This window comes from Colias croceus, chromosome 12 (assembly GCF_905220415.1).
Source record: "Colias croceus chromosome 12, ilColCroc2.1".
Taxonomy (NCBI): Eukaryota; Metazoa; Arthropoda; class Insecta; order Lepidoptera; family Pieridae; genus Colias; species Colias croceus.
In genome coordinates this window covers 1402928-1423808 of record NC_059548.1, presented here as the reverse complement: position 1 = coordinate 1423808, position 20881 = coordinate 1402928, and the positions used below count along the sequence as shown (strand labels likewise).

The 20881-nt window shown below is 32.0% G+C and overlaps 1 protein-coding gene across 2 annotated transcripts in view; it reads right to left on the bottom strand.

Annotated features, from left to right (window-relative positions):
* LOC123696141 (putative inorganic phosphate cotransporter) overlaps window positions 1–20881 on the bottom strand; it is a 53051-nt gene that overhangs the window by 7657 nt on the left and 24513 nt on the right. The window contains exons 1-3 of one of the 2 annotated variants that reach the window (XM_045642179.1): window positions 12171–12408; window positions 1827–2005; window positions 569–687 (exon numbers count right to left, since the gene is read on the bottom strand). In XM_045642179.1, the coding sequence (XP_045498135.1) occupies window positions 569–687; window positions 1827–2005; window positions 12171–12252 (380 nt within the window). In that variant the 5' untranslated portion in view covers window positions 12253–12408. Of the gene's footprint in view, window positions 1–568; window positions 688–1826; window positions 2006–12170; window positions 12409–20881 lie in introns of those variants that run through there. The other variant, XM_045642180.1, reaches the window with a different exon arrangement.

Below are 20881 nucleotides of genomic sequence, written 5' to 3'. Positions count from 1 at the left end.
ATCATTGACGCAAACTTTTATTTCTGTATAGAAAATATCCAATAAATTGACTAGCCAAAAGCTTTGAAAGTGAATATTTTCAAACTACTTTTTTCCAGTAAGTACATTATGTAAGTATAACCGACGCACGTGATACGTTTTTAGCTCTTTTGGCTGCTATTTCACTAACTAAATTTAGAAATTATACAACCTCAGCTGTGTTTAAATGAAATTGTGTATTCGCGGAATAAATAAAAGTAGATGAGTTTTTATGAGTATCATCAATCAATCATAATGAAATTAATCTAAGTAAATAGGAATAAGGATTTCAAAGTGATAACGTTTATATAATCAATCATTTAGGATTGCTTGTAGTTTTATCTAGTTAATTACTAATTAGATATATTTAGATCAAGTATTTATTATTAAATAAATCCTATTATATTATATTACTTTATCAAAATCTGATACATGAAAATAATCTAAATTCTCAGGACTTGTGACATAAATATAACAAACAAAGAAACTTTCGTATATAAATTACTCTTAATTAAAATAAAACGTAAAGTTGAAAAATCTAGGCACTTACCTTTTGGACAGAATACCAAAGGGAATCTGAGTAATAACATATCCATAGAAGAATGATGAAAGAATATAGCCTTGGAGTGTGGAACTCCAAATAAATTGGCCATCTTGAGTTAACACCTCCTGTAAAACAAAACCAGGTTAGACACACATTTTTAAGTTACAAGCAAACAATGATACATTTCGTATTTGTACTGGATTTTGGTGTTTTATTCAGTTGAAAATTGTAAGATAAAAAACTTTTATTGTATCTCTCATGCAGGAAGATTTGTATTAGAAAATTTTCCTCGTAATGAAGCATGTTGTACCTAGTAAATATGTAAATGAATTTCTATTTCTATTCATAATAATAAATGCGAAAGTATATAAAAGGTAAGGATAAGCGGAAGATAAATTCTTTAGTCTTTACCAGGATAAAAGAAAAGGTAGGCTGTTAATGTATCCTGCTGATTAAATTAAAATACTTAAAGTGATGACAATATTCTCATCAAAAGATTCAATCCTTTAACCTTCAAACAGCTTATAATGCCAATAGCTTGCTTAAAGCCAATAGCTCCCCTTAAGAAATATTAATGCTATATTAATGCGGATGATTTTTGACATATCTTTAGTAACCTTAATTACTGGTTTACAAGGTCGCTCTAAAAACAGATCGTTTTTTTAAATCGTAACAACCCGATAGCTGATGTTAGTTGCTAATTTGGTATAGTGACACCTTTTGAATTGGCACTCTAGTTTCAAGTGTCACTCTACTCGCTCTAAAAAGATTCACGTGTTAGCTACCAATGTTAAATGTTGCATAATTCGGCACATTATAGTAGCAAAATTGTTGATGAACTTATGACATTTGATAGCCTTATACTCCTGAATTTACAGTCTAGTATCAAGTATTTTTCTAACAACATCATTCACCTTTTCACAACCCGATAGCTCATGTTCGTTGCTAATTGTTGATGAACTTTGTGATCAACTTTGATAAATGACTTTCGGTAGAAGGAAACTTCTGAATTCTCACTCAGCTTTCAAGTATTGCTCTACAAAGAGCCATCTATTTACATCTTAGCTACCAATGTTACATAATTCGGCTGTTGATGCACTGATGATTTTGGGTAGAGCGACTCTTCTTCATTTACACTGTACACACTAGTATCATGAATAGCTCTACATAGAGCCATCTCTATAACGTTCTTAACTCAACAGCTCTCCTTATTAATATTGATCTCTATTCCTATTTCTCCTTTACCCTTATTAGAATAACCCACCTTAGTAGAATTGCCATCAACAGCCCCGCACTCAGTGTCCATAGCCTCCTTGTCGACGGGCAGCGCGGTGTGGTTCACCATCGCCACGATCGCGACGGACATGTTCGTCCTCATGATGTATGCGTTGGCCATTCCGAGGAACAGCATGAACGTCACCCAGTGCCGCGTGCCCAGGCCACCTGGAAGATGGAACTTTATAAATGAACTGTATGTTTATTCGCATAAAGGCGTATTGACTTCGATGTTTCTAAAGTTCAAAGTTGTAGATGCGCTGTATACGCTCCAGAATGGCAGAAAGTAAGAACCCGAATCGTTTAGGCGACTGAGCGAGATGTAGCCATATCCATTTCGAAATATATTATTGTTGGTGTATAACCTGCCTATTCTTTTGATACGCCACTGTATACCAAATAATATTCAAGACGATAGATTGACATTAAAGAGGTAATGTTCCCAGGAATATAGAAAGAACGAAGTCAATTAGCATATTAACAAGGTTCTTTCTAAAAATCATACGTTGAATAAAGTGTGTGACGCATAATTGCAAGCGTCATTGTTGATAAAAGATATACAAAATTATCTTTGAGTTTTGGACGACACTGGAGTGCCATCCAAAATACGACTGATTCATAGCAAATACACAATAACTTTTGGATTTAACAAACGATCTAGGTTGTTACTATAGAAATCTATACTTATATTATAAAGCTGAAGAGTTTTGAACGCGCTAATCTCGGGAACTGCTGGTCCGATTTGAAAAATTCTTTCGGTGTTAGATAGCCCATTTATCGAGGAAGGCTATAGGATATATATCATCACGCTACGACCATCAGGAGTGGAGCCACGGGGATGAAACCGCGCGGAGCAGCTAGTTAAACTATAAAATACGAAACGCAATTGAAATTATGAATAAATTAATAATTATTTGACTCTACATTGTAACGTAGCTTATAATTACTTTAAGTCAAACAAAAAATGGAACAGGAACAGGCAGGCAAACAGAAAACAGGATTCACGAGATGCGAAAGGCATTTCAATTTGAAAAATAAAACAAGAGAAATGTAAGATTGCATCGGCGTATATCATATTATTTCGATTCAATCTTCAATCATTGGAATACAAAAACGTAAAAAAGTTAAACTTTTTGGTTTCCTGTTAATTATACTACAAGCTGTTTCATTTTTCTTTTAATTATTATTCAAAGCGAGTTTAAAAGCAGTATTACGTGATATATAATTTTCATAAACTTTTCTATAAGATTTTTGAAGTGAAACTTCTTTATCGGGGTTGGAAAAAAATTTAGTGTAGGTAACATTTTTTCGTTACGCGTTACACTTTTCCGTTACGCGCAATCTTTTTCTTATCCCTACCACGCGTGATTCGACGTATTTCTGTAAAGTAGAATATAGTAAATTATTTTTTGAAAAATAAGATCAAAAAGAAGTTTCACTTCTTACGTGTGTACACTAGTACGTATACACGCACACATTTTTTTTTATTTGTTTATTCTTTTCGACTTTAATTCAAGTTAATCCAAATACGGCTTAATCATGTTATCAGCATGATTTCCACTAATAAAGGATTATAATTGATTCATAAATAATTATGACAATAATATTAATAGATAAGATATGAGCTTATGATTAATTTTGCTTTATATAGAAATTACATTAATAGTATATTTTGTTGTGTTCGATAAAAAAACATGCAATTAATACTCATCAGATTCAGATAAGTTTTTATATATCGATAGATGGAACCGCGCAGAAGAACATTGGCTACTTTTTTGTTACCTTAAAATCTCATCATGTTTCTTATTTATTGTTATTTATTATATTATTACATATTGGAATTATTTGAAGATATTACACCACTTTTCTAACTGACGTTTAAACAGCCGTTTAAGATGCTACAAAGATTGGATCATTGTCATAAAGTAGCTGTCAAATCAAGTTTATTTATGTAATACTAGCTTTCCGCCCGCAGCTTCGCCCGGGATTGGAATTTCCGGGATGAAACCTATCTTATGTGTTAATCCATGTTACCCTCTATATGTGTGCTTAATTTCATTGTAATCGGTTCAGTAGTATTTACGTTAAAGAGTAACAAACACACACATACACATCCTCACAAACTTTCGCATTTATTATATTAGTAGGATCAGTAAGATATGCATCTGAGCTAAAAATAAATACACTAATAATTTTAAGTGCACATTTATTGATTTTCGCGTGTTTATCAACATCGGATAATGAAAATTGAACATGGTATTGCAGACTGAATTTCGATGCCAATACATGCTAGCAAGCCAAAACGTCAATTATGAATGCACGTGTTTCCGAAAACATATATAACCGTATTATAAAGTAATTAGCCTAGAATAACCGAAGATGTCTTAGCGGAGACTGTACGTCAATGAATTGACGCATTTAATTTTTTAACGGAAATTCTATCCACTTTTATCAAACGAGAACCAAAACCTGGTGTAATATGTTTGAACTTTGAAGTCTTTTAGAACTTATAAAATTGGGTCTTCAATGCATTCGTATAAAAAAAGTCTAAAACCAGGAAACATTGGGCTAAATGTCCCATTAGACGAATTAAAAGACCATTATTTTTTCTTAAAAATTTACAATATTCTAAGCGCAGACCGTGAATTCGCCGGCTTGATTCTCAAATACTGCCTGTATTATGTTCCATTACCATAATAATATGGTAAATCCTATATGAAAAGCACGAAATCATCTAAGTATTTATTTTTCCCTGCAGTCATACGGTTAATAATAGGTGCATGCAAAGGTAGTTTAAAATGATAGAGCAAAAGATATATTTTCAAACAAATGATCGGATTTATTATATTGTTAGGAAGTCAAGTATTTTTTACCTATGTACGACATGTATTCTATAATAGAGATGTATAACGCCATTGAACATCGGACCGTATAAATCGTGACGTTCACGTTAATGTTTTAACCGTGGAAATCAGTTTTCAATGAAATTTATAAAATTAGCGCTATCGTCATCAAATTACATAACAATAGATACAAAAAAACTATCAATGGGTAGAATATATTTTCCTGTTGAGAGAGATATAACATAATATACATTATACATGTTAGTTTTATGAATAGTGGAAATTATAAATTTTCTTTTCAATGTTAGCAATAGTCAAAATAACAAAATAAACCTCAATCTAATGTTTCTAAATACACATGAATAGGTATGTCACAAAAAGATAAGAAAAAACTAAAAAGTAAACACGAATATCATGTAGGTAATGAAATAATACGGCGTATTGCACAATTGTCATCACTTATATACTCATCAAATAGTAAATTACCATATCAATCGTATGTGTACATAAAGCTAAAAGAATCATCTCAATTTCTGACAGTTCAATGATACAAGGCGTGACGCGCACGCGCCGCAGGACCGGAATAGATCACGCCTCGTGACGTCAATGATTATATATTTATTATTTCATATACAATTTTGCGGTGACCAAAACCCGCATTTTGAGTACTTGTGTAAGTGTGGTTTGAGTGTACTTAGGAATCGCTAAGCCATTCTCACATTTTTTTAGATTTTTTTTCATAGCATGAAGTATAGAGATGGTAGAGAAAGAAAAATGTGGGGAAACTGACCGTGATGTCCATGGGAAGAAGGTCAAATTCAGTTAGTCATAAATCTTAACAGATGTAAATATACTAGAAAATTAAATCGACTCACAGCTGTTTAACTCGGGAAAATTGTATCCAATCATCATTTTCATTAGGTTACCTTCAAAACCATTACGACAGCCTTCATAGTTCATAGGCATTAAGAAGACAACTTCTTTTTAAACGATCGGGATTGATATACTTTTAGTTTTCTTACATAATGTGTAAATTTTAAAAATTTAGACAACTTAAGTTAATCGAAAAAAAAGGGCATTTATTGTAATATAAACCCAACATCAACCGTTGAAAATTATCATTGTCAATTATTACAAAAACTTATTCTTTATCTGAATAAAGAATAAGTTTTTGTTCAAATTCTTTTGTTTCTTTACCTCATTTTCCACATACATTTTCATTTAAAATATGCGCATACAGCAAATAATCAAGCCAAGTTAAAATCTAATTACGTCCACAGTTGTAACGCTTCCGTTGAATGACTTGGCTTCGTCAACCCTTTTAGGGTTCCGCAATATTTATAATATGGTCATTTTTTGGAATACGGAATATGATATACGAGCACTGTGAAAGGGTAACTGGTTTAGGGAAAGTGTTAATTTCGTTATGTATCAAGGGTTAGATTAATTAAGCGATAAGATTTTACTATTTGACTACTGTAACGAAAAAAAAAATGAAATTTCTATCAAAAAATTTAAAAAATATTGATAACTATTTACTAAGATTCGATTAAAACATAGATAACCTACGACAATACCTTACAATATGATGTAACGAATAATCAACTGATTACTTGGTCTTGAACTTTTGACATCTTTATGTGATTACAATAAATACTATACTGATAGTTTCATTAAGATACCATGACGACACAGTTACAGTTAAAAGTTGTCACATTGTTTGTTAAACCTTAGTTTAGTATCGGTTGAAGTGGCCTTATTTTATTGATTATAATATTTTACTTTCTGCTTACATTTTTAATCGTTTTTACTTTTTATTATAAATAGTATTACATACTTTTTGAAGAAAACTGATTCATCATTTTTCCAACTTCTATATTTTTTCACGATATCACCTATAATAAAATATATCAAGAACCGATAAGAAACAACTGTTTCTTTCATTCCTTACGTTCAACATGGCCTGTAATTGGCAAATAACCCACTGCCAAGGCCAGCTTATCTAGGAAATTTACTCGAGCACTAAATGAGACATGGTCGCCATTAAATCATTAATGTTTAACATTTATACGAAAATAGAAATGTGTAAACATGTTACATTAATTATAAGAAGGTTGAATTAAACCTGAATATGTTTTTGGTTGTGTTTTTGGTATTTTCTTCAGTAATTTTCCTCAGTGATTTTCTTTGCTTAGAAAAATCAGCATTTAAATAAATCGAGCTAAAAATCCGTTAATAATTTCAACACATTGTTAGTTTCAGCACATTTAAGTACCAAGTCAAAAACTTACAAAAAATTAATATCGTAATGTTGACTTTTTGAAGTAAAAAAAAAAATACATGCTACGAATTTTAATATAAAATCTAAAGCTAACTTCAAAAACTGACATATATATATATATAAATCTCGTGTCACAATGTTTGTCCTCAATGGACTCCTCGCACACCATGTGCAGTTTGATCCAACTTGAGAGATAGGATAGTTTAAATCTCAAATCGTTTAAAGCGGGCGAAGCCGCGGGCGGTAAGCTAGTTAATTATAATTTTAATAATTTTATATTCATTATAGAAGTTTCCGCTCATCACATTGTACATTATTTCATTCACAAAATAACCTAAAATGTAGAGACCACGTGTAACATACCATTGATAAACGATTATAAACCATAGCTCATTGTATTACGATTCAACATTTGGTTCTAAGCAACAGCTGAGATATAAATAGATATTATAATCTAAATACAATCACGTCTAGTCTCTGTCTGTACTGTTGTAAATTATGTGATAAATTATATAGTACATAGTATCTATTGATAGGGCTTCTTCGCACTGCCGCGATCATTTGTTGATTACTAGCGGTCCGCCCCGGCTTCACCCGTGGTACATATTTCGCAATAAAAAGTAGCCTATGTCCTTTCTCGGGTATCAAAATATCTCCATACCAAATTTCATGCACATTGGTTCGGTAGTTTAGGCGTGATTGAGTAACAGACAGACAGAGTTACTTTCGCATTTATAATATTAGTATGGATTTGTAAATTAAATTTTTCATTTCGTTCCAAATTTAAAACTTGAAATCAGAATTAAAAGTTCCGATTGTATATTTTTTTAATTCGAAAACTTTACTTAATAAAAATATCATTAAAACTGGTTTTACTTTAACATAATTATGAATTAACTTGGTACCAAAGAGCTTGTGATTAATATATTTATTAATTAATTAAAAATTATCATAAAAATCTAAAAGGAAGTGTGCTCTACATTAAGTCGCTTGTAAGTTTTGTTATAATAATTGAAATCAATAAATACCTACCCTACATGATCCTCAATTAACAATAAAATAAATTTTGATTGTTAGCTCTATCTTAGAAACGGAATGATATAAAGTTAAAAGTTACAGATTTATTTATAGTCGAAGTCTAAGAATTTTTAATTGTTTAGTTTTATTCAATGTACTAGCTTTCGCCCGCGACTCCGTCCGCGCGGATGTCGGTCTTCGCGTGGATGGTTTATTTATCCATTTTGAGTAACTCTGACATCTTATAAATATCTATTGGACCCAAATACGGCTAGGCCTATAATAATACGCAACGTGTGTTCGCGGCTCTACAGAACAACGTCTATGGATAAAACTGAAAAATGAAGTTTAATTTTTTTCTACGTATTTTTTCAGGATAAAAAGTATCCTATTTTACGCCCAGGATAATAAGGTATAATTATACCAAGTTTCATCGAAATCCAACTGTTAGTTTTCACGTGATGCCTTCACATACAGACAGACAGACAGACAGACAAAAATTTTTTAAATCACATATTTGGGTTTGGTATCGATCCAGTAACACCCCCTGGTATTTATTTTTTCAATATTTTCAATGTACAGAATTGACCCTTCTACAGATTTATTATATGTATAGATTAAGTGTATGAATACACATTCATACCTCTTTACAATTTTGCGCTCCTTAAAATGCAAATTTATGCCGTAAATAGGTACGTCGTACAAGTCATGTATATCGACTATTGAATAAAACTCGATCCCATTATTTATTTTTAATTATACCACGCAACACGTTCGTAATAAATTAATAAATATTCTATCTTCTATCTCTTTAAAAATATACTATATTTATACACAACAGAGATAGGTTTTTCAAGACTTTTATTTCACTACACAATAAGCATTTTCAGTACAAACCTGTGGTAAAAACCATCAAATCACTATCCTTTCACGTGGTTTATAATAAATTCTAGTTTCGAGAGACACCGTCACACGCTGTGACCGAATACAATGGATCTTTGATCTGATGACCTTGACTCTTGGTTATCACTTCCTGTTACTCTTAATATGGTTAAATTATACCTGATTGGAGCTTGCATATGATTGCGAAAGGTGATGAGAGTTAAGATCAAATTATGTTTAGTATCGATCACATTAGTTTGTAAGTAAGAATAACAGGTCCGGGACTATAACTTCTGTGTTGGCATATGCTATGGTCTGAGACAGACATAAAATAGTGCGTGTGTGCCGAGCACACGTGTTAGAAGTGAAACTTCTTGGTAAGATTCAAACATACTGAAATCGTCGCCTTATCCGGTATGACGTGACGGTGTTGCCATGACGCGAATTTGAAATTTTACTCATATCGCGGTTAAAGAGGTTTCACTTCAAAAATAAATTTCTTTCTAAGAAATTTTTTTCTGACCGCCAGACTACAAATCAAATTTTCAAACAATAATCACTTTATGACGAAAGTATAATTCGTGATAAAATTTCGGAAGATGTTTCATTTTTACAAGATTTTTATAGATAACAAGTGTGTATTTTATGAGTCAACGTAATTCAATAATAGCCAATAGGTACCTGTAAACGTCACGAGATTACTTGGATGACTTAATCATTGCTTCAATTGCGAAATATTGTAATATAATAATATTGTAATTAGGAAGGTACGAAACGGAAATATTAGGAAAGTTTTCTTTGAGTTTTCTTTTGCCTGCAAAAGAACCGCGTCATAATGAAACTGTTCAGACTCCTTTATGCGATGATGTTATCATCATCAGCCCATATTAAACGTTCCCACTGCTGGGACACGGGCCTCCTATGAGGGTACAGGCCATAATCCACCACGCTGGCCAAGTGCGTGTTGGCGGATGACACATGTCGTCGAACTTTTTAATTCTTCGACATGTCGGTTTCCTCACGATGTTTTCCTTCACCGTTCGAGCAGTGGTGATGTTACAACATGCGCAGATAAATTGAAAAATCAATTTATTTCCTGCACGCTCGCCTGGTCTCGAAACCCGGACTTATCGATTCGAAGTCCGAGGTCTCACCACTGAGCCACCACTGCTCTACTGAGCCACCACTGCTCTTGATGATGTTATGTAGAGCCTTTATTGGGGAAAATATGAGAAACAGATACCTAGGTATTATAAATATGCGAATACATACTATAATTATTTTAGTCGACGGGTCGCAGTGTATGAAAATATTTTTACGGCTATAGTGTAGAAGATAAGATGTTAAAAAATGTAAAACAATACAAAGTCTAACATTTGCTTAAAATTCACAATTCAATGTAACGTGAAAAGCACTGTAAACGACGCATTGAATAGAAAACACTAAGCTGTTATAGGTATGAATACCAAATACCAAAACCAATTGAAAAACAAGATTACGATCAGTTCTTGGAGTTTTTGAGCTTGCCAGATTCGCAGAATGAAAAAATACATTTATTCAATGTAATCAACTTGTGTTGTATCCCGCAGAGATAAGCGCAGAGATCATCGAATTTGGTATTTTAGCTTTTATATAAAAAAAAAGAATTTTTAATTCGTAGTACTAATAAGAACTTCATACTAGTGATGCAACGAATACGAATACGAATATTCGTATTCGCCGAATAGTAGACATTTACCGAATATTCGTATTCGGCGAATATACGAATTTTTAAAAACGAATATTTTTGTACGTAACTCTATTTACTACAAATTTAAAAATCGCGCAAAAAAATATGACGTGCGCAGAGATTGCTGATCCACTGGCCTTTTGGCGAGATGATGTCCATTTTCCAAGTCAGAAAAAACTCGACCAAAAATATTTTTCACTGAAGCCATGTACAGTCGCTTCGGAAAGACTTTTTTAACGGCTGGAAACATCCAGACTGAAAAAAAAATCGCCTAAAACCAGAAAATCTATGAATTTTTAGGTTTTTTAAATAAAAATTTCCCTATTGTAAATTTTAATTATTAGAAGAGTAAACATTCATTAAATAAATAAGTCTTTTATTACCAAGGCGAGATATTCGTATTCGTATTCGTATTCGCCGAATAGTAGATTTGATATTCGTATTCGTATTCGTAAAAGTAGTATTCGTTGCATCACTACTTCATACACTACCTATTTTAAAGTAGAGACTATTTTTTTAACAATATTTTTTTTTGTTTGTAACTAACTTTCATCAAGCGTAGGTATTTTAACATTATTTTCTGCAGTGTGAAGGAACCCTAATCTATGTTAATTTTTATTTTTAATCTATATTTATTATCTATATAAATCGACTTTTCGATATACCTAATCTACAAATCAGCGCATCCAAGCCGAATAGTTTCATTAATACCGGAAAAAGTATTACGCGATAAGATATTATTATATTGCTGATAATCCGAAAGCTTGCATTTAGAATTAGGCGAAAAAATCTATACTTATTAAAAAAGCCGGTGTTTTCGGAAAAATATCAATAACAAGATAATAAAATGAACGGTTGGCGATTAAATATTTTCCTGGTTATGTTGAATATCTATGTTCCTTTTCCTTAAATATTCCAAGTTAAACTTAGGGTTGTGTACATAATGATTAGGTACATACACGCTATAATAATTAATATTGTTTAATTTTGTTTTAAATGGTTGATCTAAATTTTACAAAACATGTATAAAATATGATTATAAAAAAACACTAACTATACGATAATATTATAGTATTAACTAGATTTGAGTTTTAATGTTATTTGATTATTTTTTTTAACTGGAGTAAGTAACCTATGATTACAGGTATCAAACTATCAATTAAAAATAATCTATGTACCTATCTATATACATAAGTACAATTTTTTTACATTACTTAACTAAATCTTAACTCTACTTATCTAATATGTAGGTATTAGAGATTCTAGACTCTACATTCGGTACTTACCTAAGTTTGAATATCTTCAGTCACATGCCTCGATTAAAAGTATAGCCTGTGGTAATTAATAAAATATAACCTACTAACACACTTTAAATTAATTTTAATTTAATTGACTACCTGTTATGACCCAGTTAAATCTATTTAATTTACTCGTTTACAAAATAAAAAGACCTACTTTAGAGCGAAAAACTACAAACGCAGATAAAATGCTACAAATTTCATAATCCAAGATAAACACCTACAATCCTAACCTAACCTCTTAACCTATTGATAAACATTGAGATATCAAAGGTCGCTTTACCTTTGTAAGTCTTGGGCCTCTGGTCCTCCAAGCCCGGCTGTTCCCATACCAACACGTGGTTTCCGCGAGATCTCGATACCATTGTTAAAATTATAATTTAACTTAAAGAAAAAACAACGAAGATCGCGCACGTATTTCCCAAGTCCCAACCTTACGTGACGTTGGAGGGGTTCCCAACGGTTATGAATAAGGGTTTGTACATCGCGAGGGTTGTTTACGGACCGAAAATCTGTAAAATACTGGTGTAAACGGCGCGCGGGTGAAACATGAGTTGTAAACAGAGGGACGCGCGGGCAAGGGGAGCGCACGCGTTCGCGCCGTGAGGTGACGTCACCGGCCGACGGCAGTTTTTACTGAAAACCGCCGATAGAACCGCTAGGTGATGGTTGCTTCAGCGAATTATTTTATGCATTCACTTCACCTAGTAGGTATTTGCCCGTCGCGACATTTGAATTGTCAATAGGCGTGGATGCGGCAGTTTTCTGTGACCTCGGACTTTGAGTCATAAATTTAGTGGAGCATGTATAAAATCTGTAAGGATACAGTTTGTACATGAATTAACATGACAGATGCCTCTTTACTTCTTTGCGTAAACGTTTAATAATTATATAATGTAACTCTACCTTGCTTCTCTTCTTGCTCTATGCAGTATTAAAAAATAATTATAATACTTACATGAAAATAATATGTAGGTACTTTATTTGCACACAAACGTTAAAGAAAGATTATCAAAAGTTCCGTTGATTTTGGGCTTTAAATTGTCAAAAAGTTTTGCATCGACAGAGGTCTTTCGACCGCATCAAAGATTGTTTTTGTCTATTTTTTGTAATTCCCCATCCTTCCCCACCTTCTAAGTTTGCAGTTAATAATTAATATTAATTATAAAGAGGAAAAAAAATATCGTGTTTCTTCGAAATTATTAAACTCAGAAAGTACTAAGAATATTATTAAGCCAGTAGAAAGCAATCCTACTAGTAAGTATATAAATGCGAAAGTTTGTGAGGATGGATGTGTGTGTATGTGTTTTACTCTTTCACGCAAATACGACTGAACCGATTACAATGAAATTTAGCACACATACAGATGGTATAGGTTTTATCTCGGAAATCCAACGGGAACGGGACAACGTGGGTTTTTCTTTGAAAACGCGGGCGAAGCCGCGGGCGGAAAGCTAGTTTATAATAAATCTAGAATTAAACCTGCACCACGTAGCTGCACCCAATTTTGTGTCTATGGATTTTCACAACTAGACTGTTGACATTTTAAAATAATAATATCTTTGAAATGGCTCTATCGATTTGACAAAGTTTTTCACTAGCAGATAACTCGTATTATTCAAAATACCTTATTTTTTGTTCTGTACATGAATGGATTTCTTATTCACTTCGAATAATCATAATGTACCTACTTCATACAAAGTAGATAATTGATATATTAATAATAATACATGAAAGTCTAGGTCAAATATTTTATACGCATCGCGATCGTTAACATAGCACTTAGTTATTGAAAGAAAAATATCTCAAACTAGCGGTCCGCCCCGGCTTCGCCCGTGGTACATATTAACGTTTTCTCTACATAAGAACCATCCTCGTACTTCAAGGAATATAATAAAAAAAGAATTATCGAAATCGGTTCAGCCGTTCTCGAGTTATGGAATTACAACGAAAAGTGGCATTGATTTTTATATATTAGAAGAGATGTATCTGTCATTGAAATGTAAATCTAATGTCCTTTCTACGAAAGAACCTTTGTAATATTATCATTATATTATGTAAAATTTAAGTGACTTTATCACGTTTAGGATTTGCATTTTCCTTCTCAAAGTTAACAGAATCTACGATGTTCTATAGAGGAATTATCCTTATCCAATTGTTAATATAATATTCGACCATCGAGAACACTGAAAATACGGCTCTATGTAGTCATCTAGCTTACGTTTATATTATAACTAAGTAGCTTACCGCCCGAGGCTTCGCCCGCTTTGTATAAAACCTAATAAATTATATACTAATACCTTCCTCTTGAATAACTCTATCTATGAAAAAAAAAAACAGAAAAAAAATACGGCATACAAAGGGACATAGGGACGGAAATAGCGACTTTGCTTTATACCAACTTTATACTATGTAGAGATAAGCACATCGTGTCATAACTCTACATTCCTAGACGAATTATAGATATTATGTAGAACATAGAGTCATGAGCATACTTTAATATAAATGCTGAATCAATAAATTAAGCCAGCTAAAACCATTACCATTTAAAAGAGCATATATGGAGTTTTCGCTTGTTTGTTTTCCATAGATACTGCATTCCGCATCGGTGGTATGTAAAAACTGTAATGACGATTCAAAATTGCTTCTTGAAGAAGTCTCAATATTAGAACACTTTCTTGTTTTTTTTTTTGCAAAGTAGCTCTATTATCCAGGTAAATACTAAATATGATGAAGTTATTGAGAACAGATAAATGTAAACTGACGAGATTTTTCATGATTATGTCGGAAAAATCCAATTAAGATAATATTGTCTAGTAAGAATCGGTTTTAACTTAAAAATAATAGGTATATTGTTTTATAATAATTGATGAAATAACTGTGATATCTACGATGAATTGTAACTACATTTTTTCCTAGTTTAGAAAATTACAAAAAATAAAAAGGTTTTTTAAATATAAGTTCCTACGTATTTACTAGTATTAAAATATTTATTATCTACATTATTGATTGTCATAGACTATTTACAGTTACATCATCATATTAGCTACTGTATGAATAAACCTGAATAAACGTTAAAAAACAAATCACGTATGTAACACTTATTTAATTAACACAAAAATTAGGACAGCATTAAAGTTTAAACAACAGAAAAGTCCTTTTGCGCAAATGACTAAGCCGTTTTACAAACATTCGTTATCAATATTGCATTATCTGTTATCTGTTAAGATCGCTTCGTTTTTTGTATAATATAACCTCTGTGATACTACCGCTATACACTACAGTCTACTTACCCCATGTTCTGACGGATATTAATAACCATTACGAAGAGAATTATGTGCGTAGTTCTCGCTAATCTATTATCTATACTTATTAGTATATAGCTAATAAACTATAAAGCTGAAGATATTGTTTGTTTGTTTGAACGCGCTAATCTCGGTAACTACTGGTTCGATTTGAAATTTTTTTACTAGTTGCTCCGTGCGGTTTCACCCCCGTGGCTCCACTCATGTTGGTCGTAGCATGATGATATATAGCCTATAATAGCCTTCCTCGATAAATGAGTTATCTAACACCGAAAGAATTTTTAGCGCGTTCAAACAAACAAACAAACTCTTCAGCTAGATGAGAACTAAGTATCGCAACAGCAGTTAATATAAAAAAAATATTTATTTAGAGGCAAATTTGCGTGGGTACCTACTTATATTTTAATAATATAATATCTTTATTTGTACACACTACACAGTACATATTAATTATTATTTAGTGATTGAACAAGTTTTTTCGCTTCACTAAAAAAATTCCTAATAAAAAATTTGTAAACAAAAAAAAATAATTTTCAATTCACAATAAGTAGTTATGTTGAAGTTAAAAAAACAATGTTTCACATAAAACATCAAACATGGTACTTACATCATCGAGTTAGAAAAAGTTCTAAAATATGAGTTCATTGAACTTTCGAGTTTTTGCGCGCTCTTTTGGCAAACTGTAATTTCATTATCTATCTAATGCCAATAATAACTAACCTAAGTAACTAACAATATTGATATGAATCATTTTGTATCAATTTATCTTTCAACAGTCAATGTACCCACTACCCGCCTACTTAATTATAATTAATGGTGATTGAATAATTTTATGTGTTCAATAATTATTGTCAACAGCTAAAGTTGAGTAGTTATGTTGTTGGCACTTTATTTTACATAATACCACAGACTAATAATAATATACTACGTATACAATACCTATATCCGAAAAATATTAAGTTGTAATACTTGCCTTTCGACTAACTAGTTAGGTATACCTTATTAAAAATAAAAGAAATAGGAATCTTAAAAATAAATGTCTATTGTTTTAAATAATCTTTCTTAATATATATAAATCTCGTGTCACAATGTTTGTCTTCAATGGACTCCTAAACCACATAACCGATTATAATGAAATTCGCACACTATGTGCAGTTCGATCCATCTTGAGAGATAGGATAGTTTAAATTTCAAATCGTTTAAGAGAAAGCGGGCGAAGCCGCGGGCGGTAAGCTAGTTTATTATAAAGACAGGAATTATTATGCAGGCGCTGCACTTTAAATATTCACTAGCGACATCTATGTAAAAAATAAGTAAAATATTTTATTTTTAAACGCCATCTATTGGAGAAGACGTGAACGTTTGAAGCTTAAACGGAAGAAAAATAGTTCGTTCTAATGAAACAAGATGTCGCTCTACTGAAATACTCAAGGAAATACTAATAATTTTATATTTTCATTACTTTTTAGTGAAAACAATATTATACAGTGTATCTTTTATAATTTTTTCAAAACAAAACTAAAATGTATGTGTATGTTAATTTATGTATTTATCATTAATAAAATAATAAAATACTATATTATTTTAGAGAACGCACTGGCATGGCAGCCCGAATGTTTTTTTTTCTATCCATTCCAAATTCAAAATCAGTGCAATGAAAATATTCCCTGCTAATTCCCTGATCAAAATACAATGAAGTTAACAGTTGTCCTGATCCTAATAATATAATATATTTCGTATTATTGACATTGTATAAACAAATATCGTGCTACGGACTACGGTGCAAGTACTAAGTTGTCAGCTATCGACCTATGTAGGTACCTACCGCTAATTGCATTGGGCACTGTGCAGGTATGAAACATTATACTTACAACTTGATAACTACCATAACATTATTATATTTGTATACGTAGTATATTATTATTAGTCTGTGATTATATCTACCTACCATAATAAACCTATCTACTACCTACTAAGAAATATCGATAAATATTCATCTTTCTTTGTAAGATACTACCGTCTACCTAGTAAGTATATATACAGTAACGTTAACTACTTACACCACCACCGTCACGAACTTGTTTTTCTAGATAAAATTATGTCCATACCGAATAGCAAAAACTATACAATTTGTGAAACTACTAGTTACCGCGCAATGGAATAAAACCATCACATAATATTATTATTATAAGTTCCGTATGTATATGTCGTGGTCATATCGTAGATTTGATCATTTCATGATATGAGTGGCCATTTCACGAAATGGTCGCATATCGTGAAATGGCCAACATAGTTTGATCAGATCGTTAAATCGTCAACGTTTCACGATTTGGTCATCCACATCTGGCCAGATCGTATAAAATATAAAGAGTCCATAAAATATTAAAAAATTTCAGAATAACTATATTCTAAAAACTTGTTTAATGTCATGTAAGTTGGTGCCGCGGCAGCGGCCGGCGAGTGCCAGAAGCGGATCGCTTTTTAAAAAACAAACAATTATAATAATATAGTAGTAGTTTCTTAAATTATTTTATTTAAGTCGCATTTTTTCTTAAAACATATAAGATATCCACATTTTCCATAGTACTCGTACCTCTTCGTCGTAAATTCTTTGCTATGACTTTCTTCATAATATTGTTATTAAACGAATTATGAAGTTTTTAACTGCTAATAATTTAATTTTCGCCAGCGGCCGCCATCTTATCACATAAACACAGAGCTTGCAGCGCCTCTACCAACGATTAATGTAACTATTTTACGATATGATCAAATAATTTTGATCATTTCATGAAAAAACCGTGCGTTAATTGGCCATATCGTGAAACGATTTCTTATCATTGATCTGCCCAAACCACATCATGATGTGGCCAAAGTAAATTGGCCATTTCACGAAGTGGTCACATATCGTGAAATGGCCACTCATATCATGAAATGATCAAATCTACGATATGACCACGACATATACACAATAGGTATGTAGTGTAATAATATAGTACCTATCAACAAAATTATTTACCTACTAGATGCGCTACGTGGATTCGCCCGGGAAAAGTCAAAAATTTATATACTTAGCTTGTGTTATTGTGATGTATAACTTACATAATGGGATACCTATCAACAAAATCTGAAGGTTTTTATTTTACATACATCCATCCTAAAAACTTTCGCATTTATAGTATTAGAAGGATAGATGACCTAGATGGACAGCTCAATCTAGGTTTGTAATATACCTCAATAATTAGCAGGGCGCTAATGACTGAATTACAAATATAAATAGTATAGTTTGTCTTCAACACGTGAACGGAAAAAATATTTATATCCTTAAAACATGAAGTGGCAAGGAACAGAAAAATTAAAATAGGTTACATGCGTTTTTTTCTAATAATGAAGTTAATACCTACCTTCTTCTTTTAGTATGAATAATACTTGTATACGTAGGTAGTATATTATTATTAGTCTGTGATAATACCTAGATAATATGTGATCATATAGGTGCTTTAACTACAGATAATAATTATAAAGTTAATTACTTAATGTGGTTTTAACATTTACACATTACTGTCAATTTCGTATTAGTGCTGTCAGTTGTCACCGAGTGATAAGGTTAATAAGTTTTCATTTCATTGCAATTTTAATTTGCACCGAAAATTCATCGTCTTGTTAGGTACATTCTTAAAAAAAAAATATTTCATTCTTATTTCATTCCTACAAAAGAAAAAATCACGGATTTAGCCCATTTATGCTTTCCTAATAGGCGGGTCCACACAGAGCGAGCAGCCTCGCGAAGCGTTTTCCACGCGAGGCTTTTTAAACTGAAATTTCTTTAGACTTGCTGAAAGTAAAATTTCAAGGACGCGTCATGGCAATACGATCACGTCATGAAGTATGCAACGATTTTGGTATCTTTGAATTTTGCCAAAGAACATCAGACACATGTACGCTCTTTTGTAAACATGGCTCGGTCAAGATCGCATTAGAGTAGGTATATATTCTACTAGATTTCCGCCCGCGGCTTCGCCCGCGTTTGCAAAGGAAAACCCGCATAGTTCCCGTTCCCGTGGGATTTCCGGGATAAAAACTATCCTATGTGTTAATCTAAGTTAACCTCTATATGTGTGCTAAATTTCATTGTAATCGGTTCAGTAGTTTTTACGTGAAAGAGTAACAAACATCCATACATCCATACATCCATACATCCATACAAACTTTCGCCTTTATAATATTAGTAGGATGGTCAAGAAAAGCGGCGGAGGCGGCGATTTCCTCGGCCGAGCCACGTCAACATAGTCATAGAGAGGCTATTCTGGGCTGTTCGTTCTAAGAGGATCCGCCTAATAAAAAAGAATCAACAATAAAAATCAACACAGCTATTCGTAATAAAACACTGTAAAATCAACAAATTCTTTGTCGTGTATGGCAGCTAATATTTGTTAAACATTTTTTGTTTTACTTCGCAAATTCGACCATATAGTCATGTTACTAAAAAAAAGTACCTACAGAGGGTAAAAAAATACTATTGTAATAGTTAAACAAACTAATATTGAAGTGTGTTAGGTTACGTCAATAATCATAATGTTTGGATCTACATATAAGTGGTAGGTAACTTAGTCAAAATATATTTTTTACATCAGCACGCAGCTTAAAAAGATTTAAGAATCTACATATTATTTGGATGTTCTAAGATATTTTTGTTATATTTTTAGGTCTTCCATCGTTTGGTTTACAAATAAATCCCTATTCCTCTACAGATTTAGCTAGTTCTAAAGATTGTGAAAGGAGTATTTTATAACACTATAGTTATGTGTTTCGGTATAAATATATTATAGGCCAAACGAGCGGAGATCTAACCGCCGACATCCGTTCAAACTGCGTTTATTTAATTTGACAGGATACGGTCGCGTGACACAGGTACCCCAAATTTAGATCCTTCCAGAAGTCTTGTATGACCTATTTGTGTTAATATTGCAAATTGCAATATTATTATATCAAGATGCCACTACAATTAAAAGCATAAAATATTTGACGCGATTTACTACAATACATATTTATTATTTATTATCAAGTCTCTCTTATTGCCCAATATAAATTTATACAAAATTTTGTTGTAAAATGTTTGTTCAGGCTGATAGCAGAAACGAGTAAAGATTTTAGCGCGTCTTTTATTAGCTAAATACCGCACAGTAAACCAATTATAACAAACTAATTAGAAAAAGAGTAACTTAATCTAGGTAGGTACTCTTATCGTGATCATATTAATTTGGTCATAAAAATCTCACCTACCTACCACAGACAACGTCATGGGCGTCAGCTAGTCATATGTACAAGCAATTCACATAGCTGCATTAATCTCACGTTTCCATAACAATACATGGCAGGATACATGACGCCTCTTCGCCTGTATGTTGCAGTCACTTCTTGTAAATAAATCTATTGTTTTACTACAACAAAATCTTTCTTGGGTATTCTGAGATATCTTTTTGAATTACCTACCTATGTAGATGACTATATTTTGTGAAAGAAATTTTGAAAGAAGTTTACTTGCTTTTTAGGTACAAAATATTGCAAAAAAAACTAAAATTGTAAAGGACTTCGCGAAATTTTAATTTACTATATTTTTCGCTGTTTTGATGGTTACTCTTCTATCTTTGACGAAAACAAGTAATATAAAAGAAAGATCATCAAGAAAAAT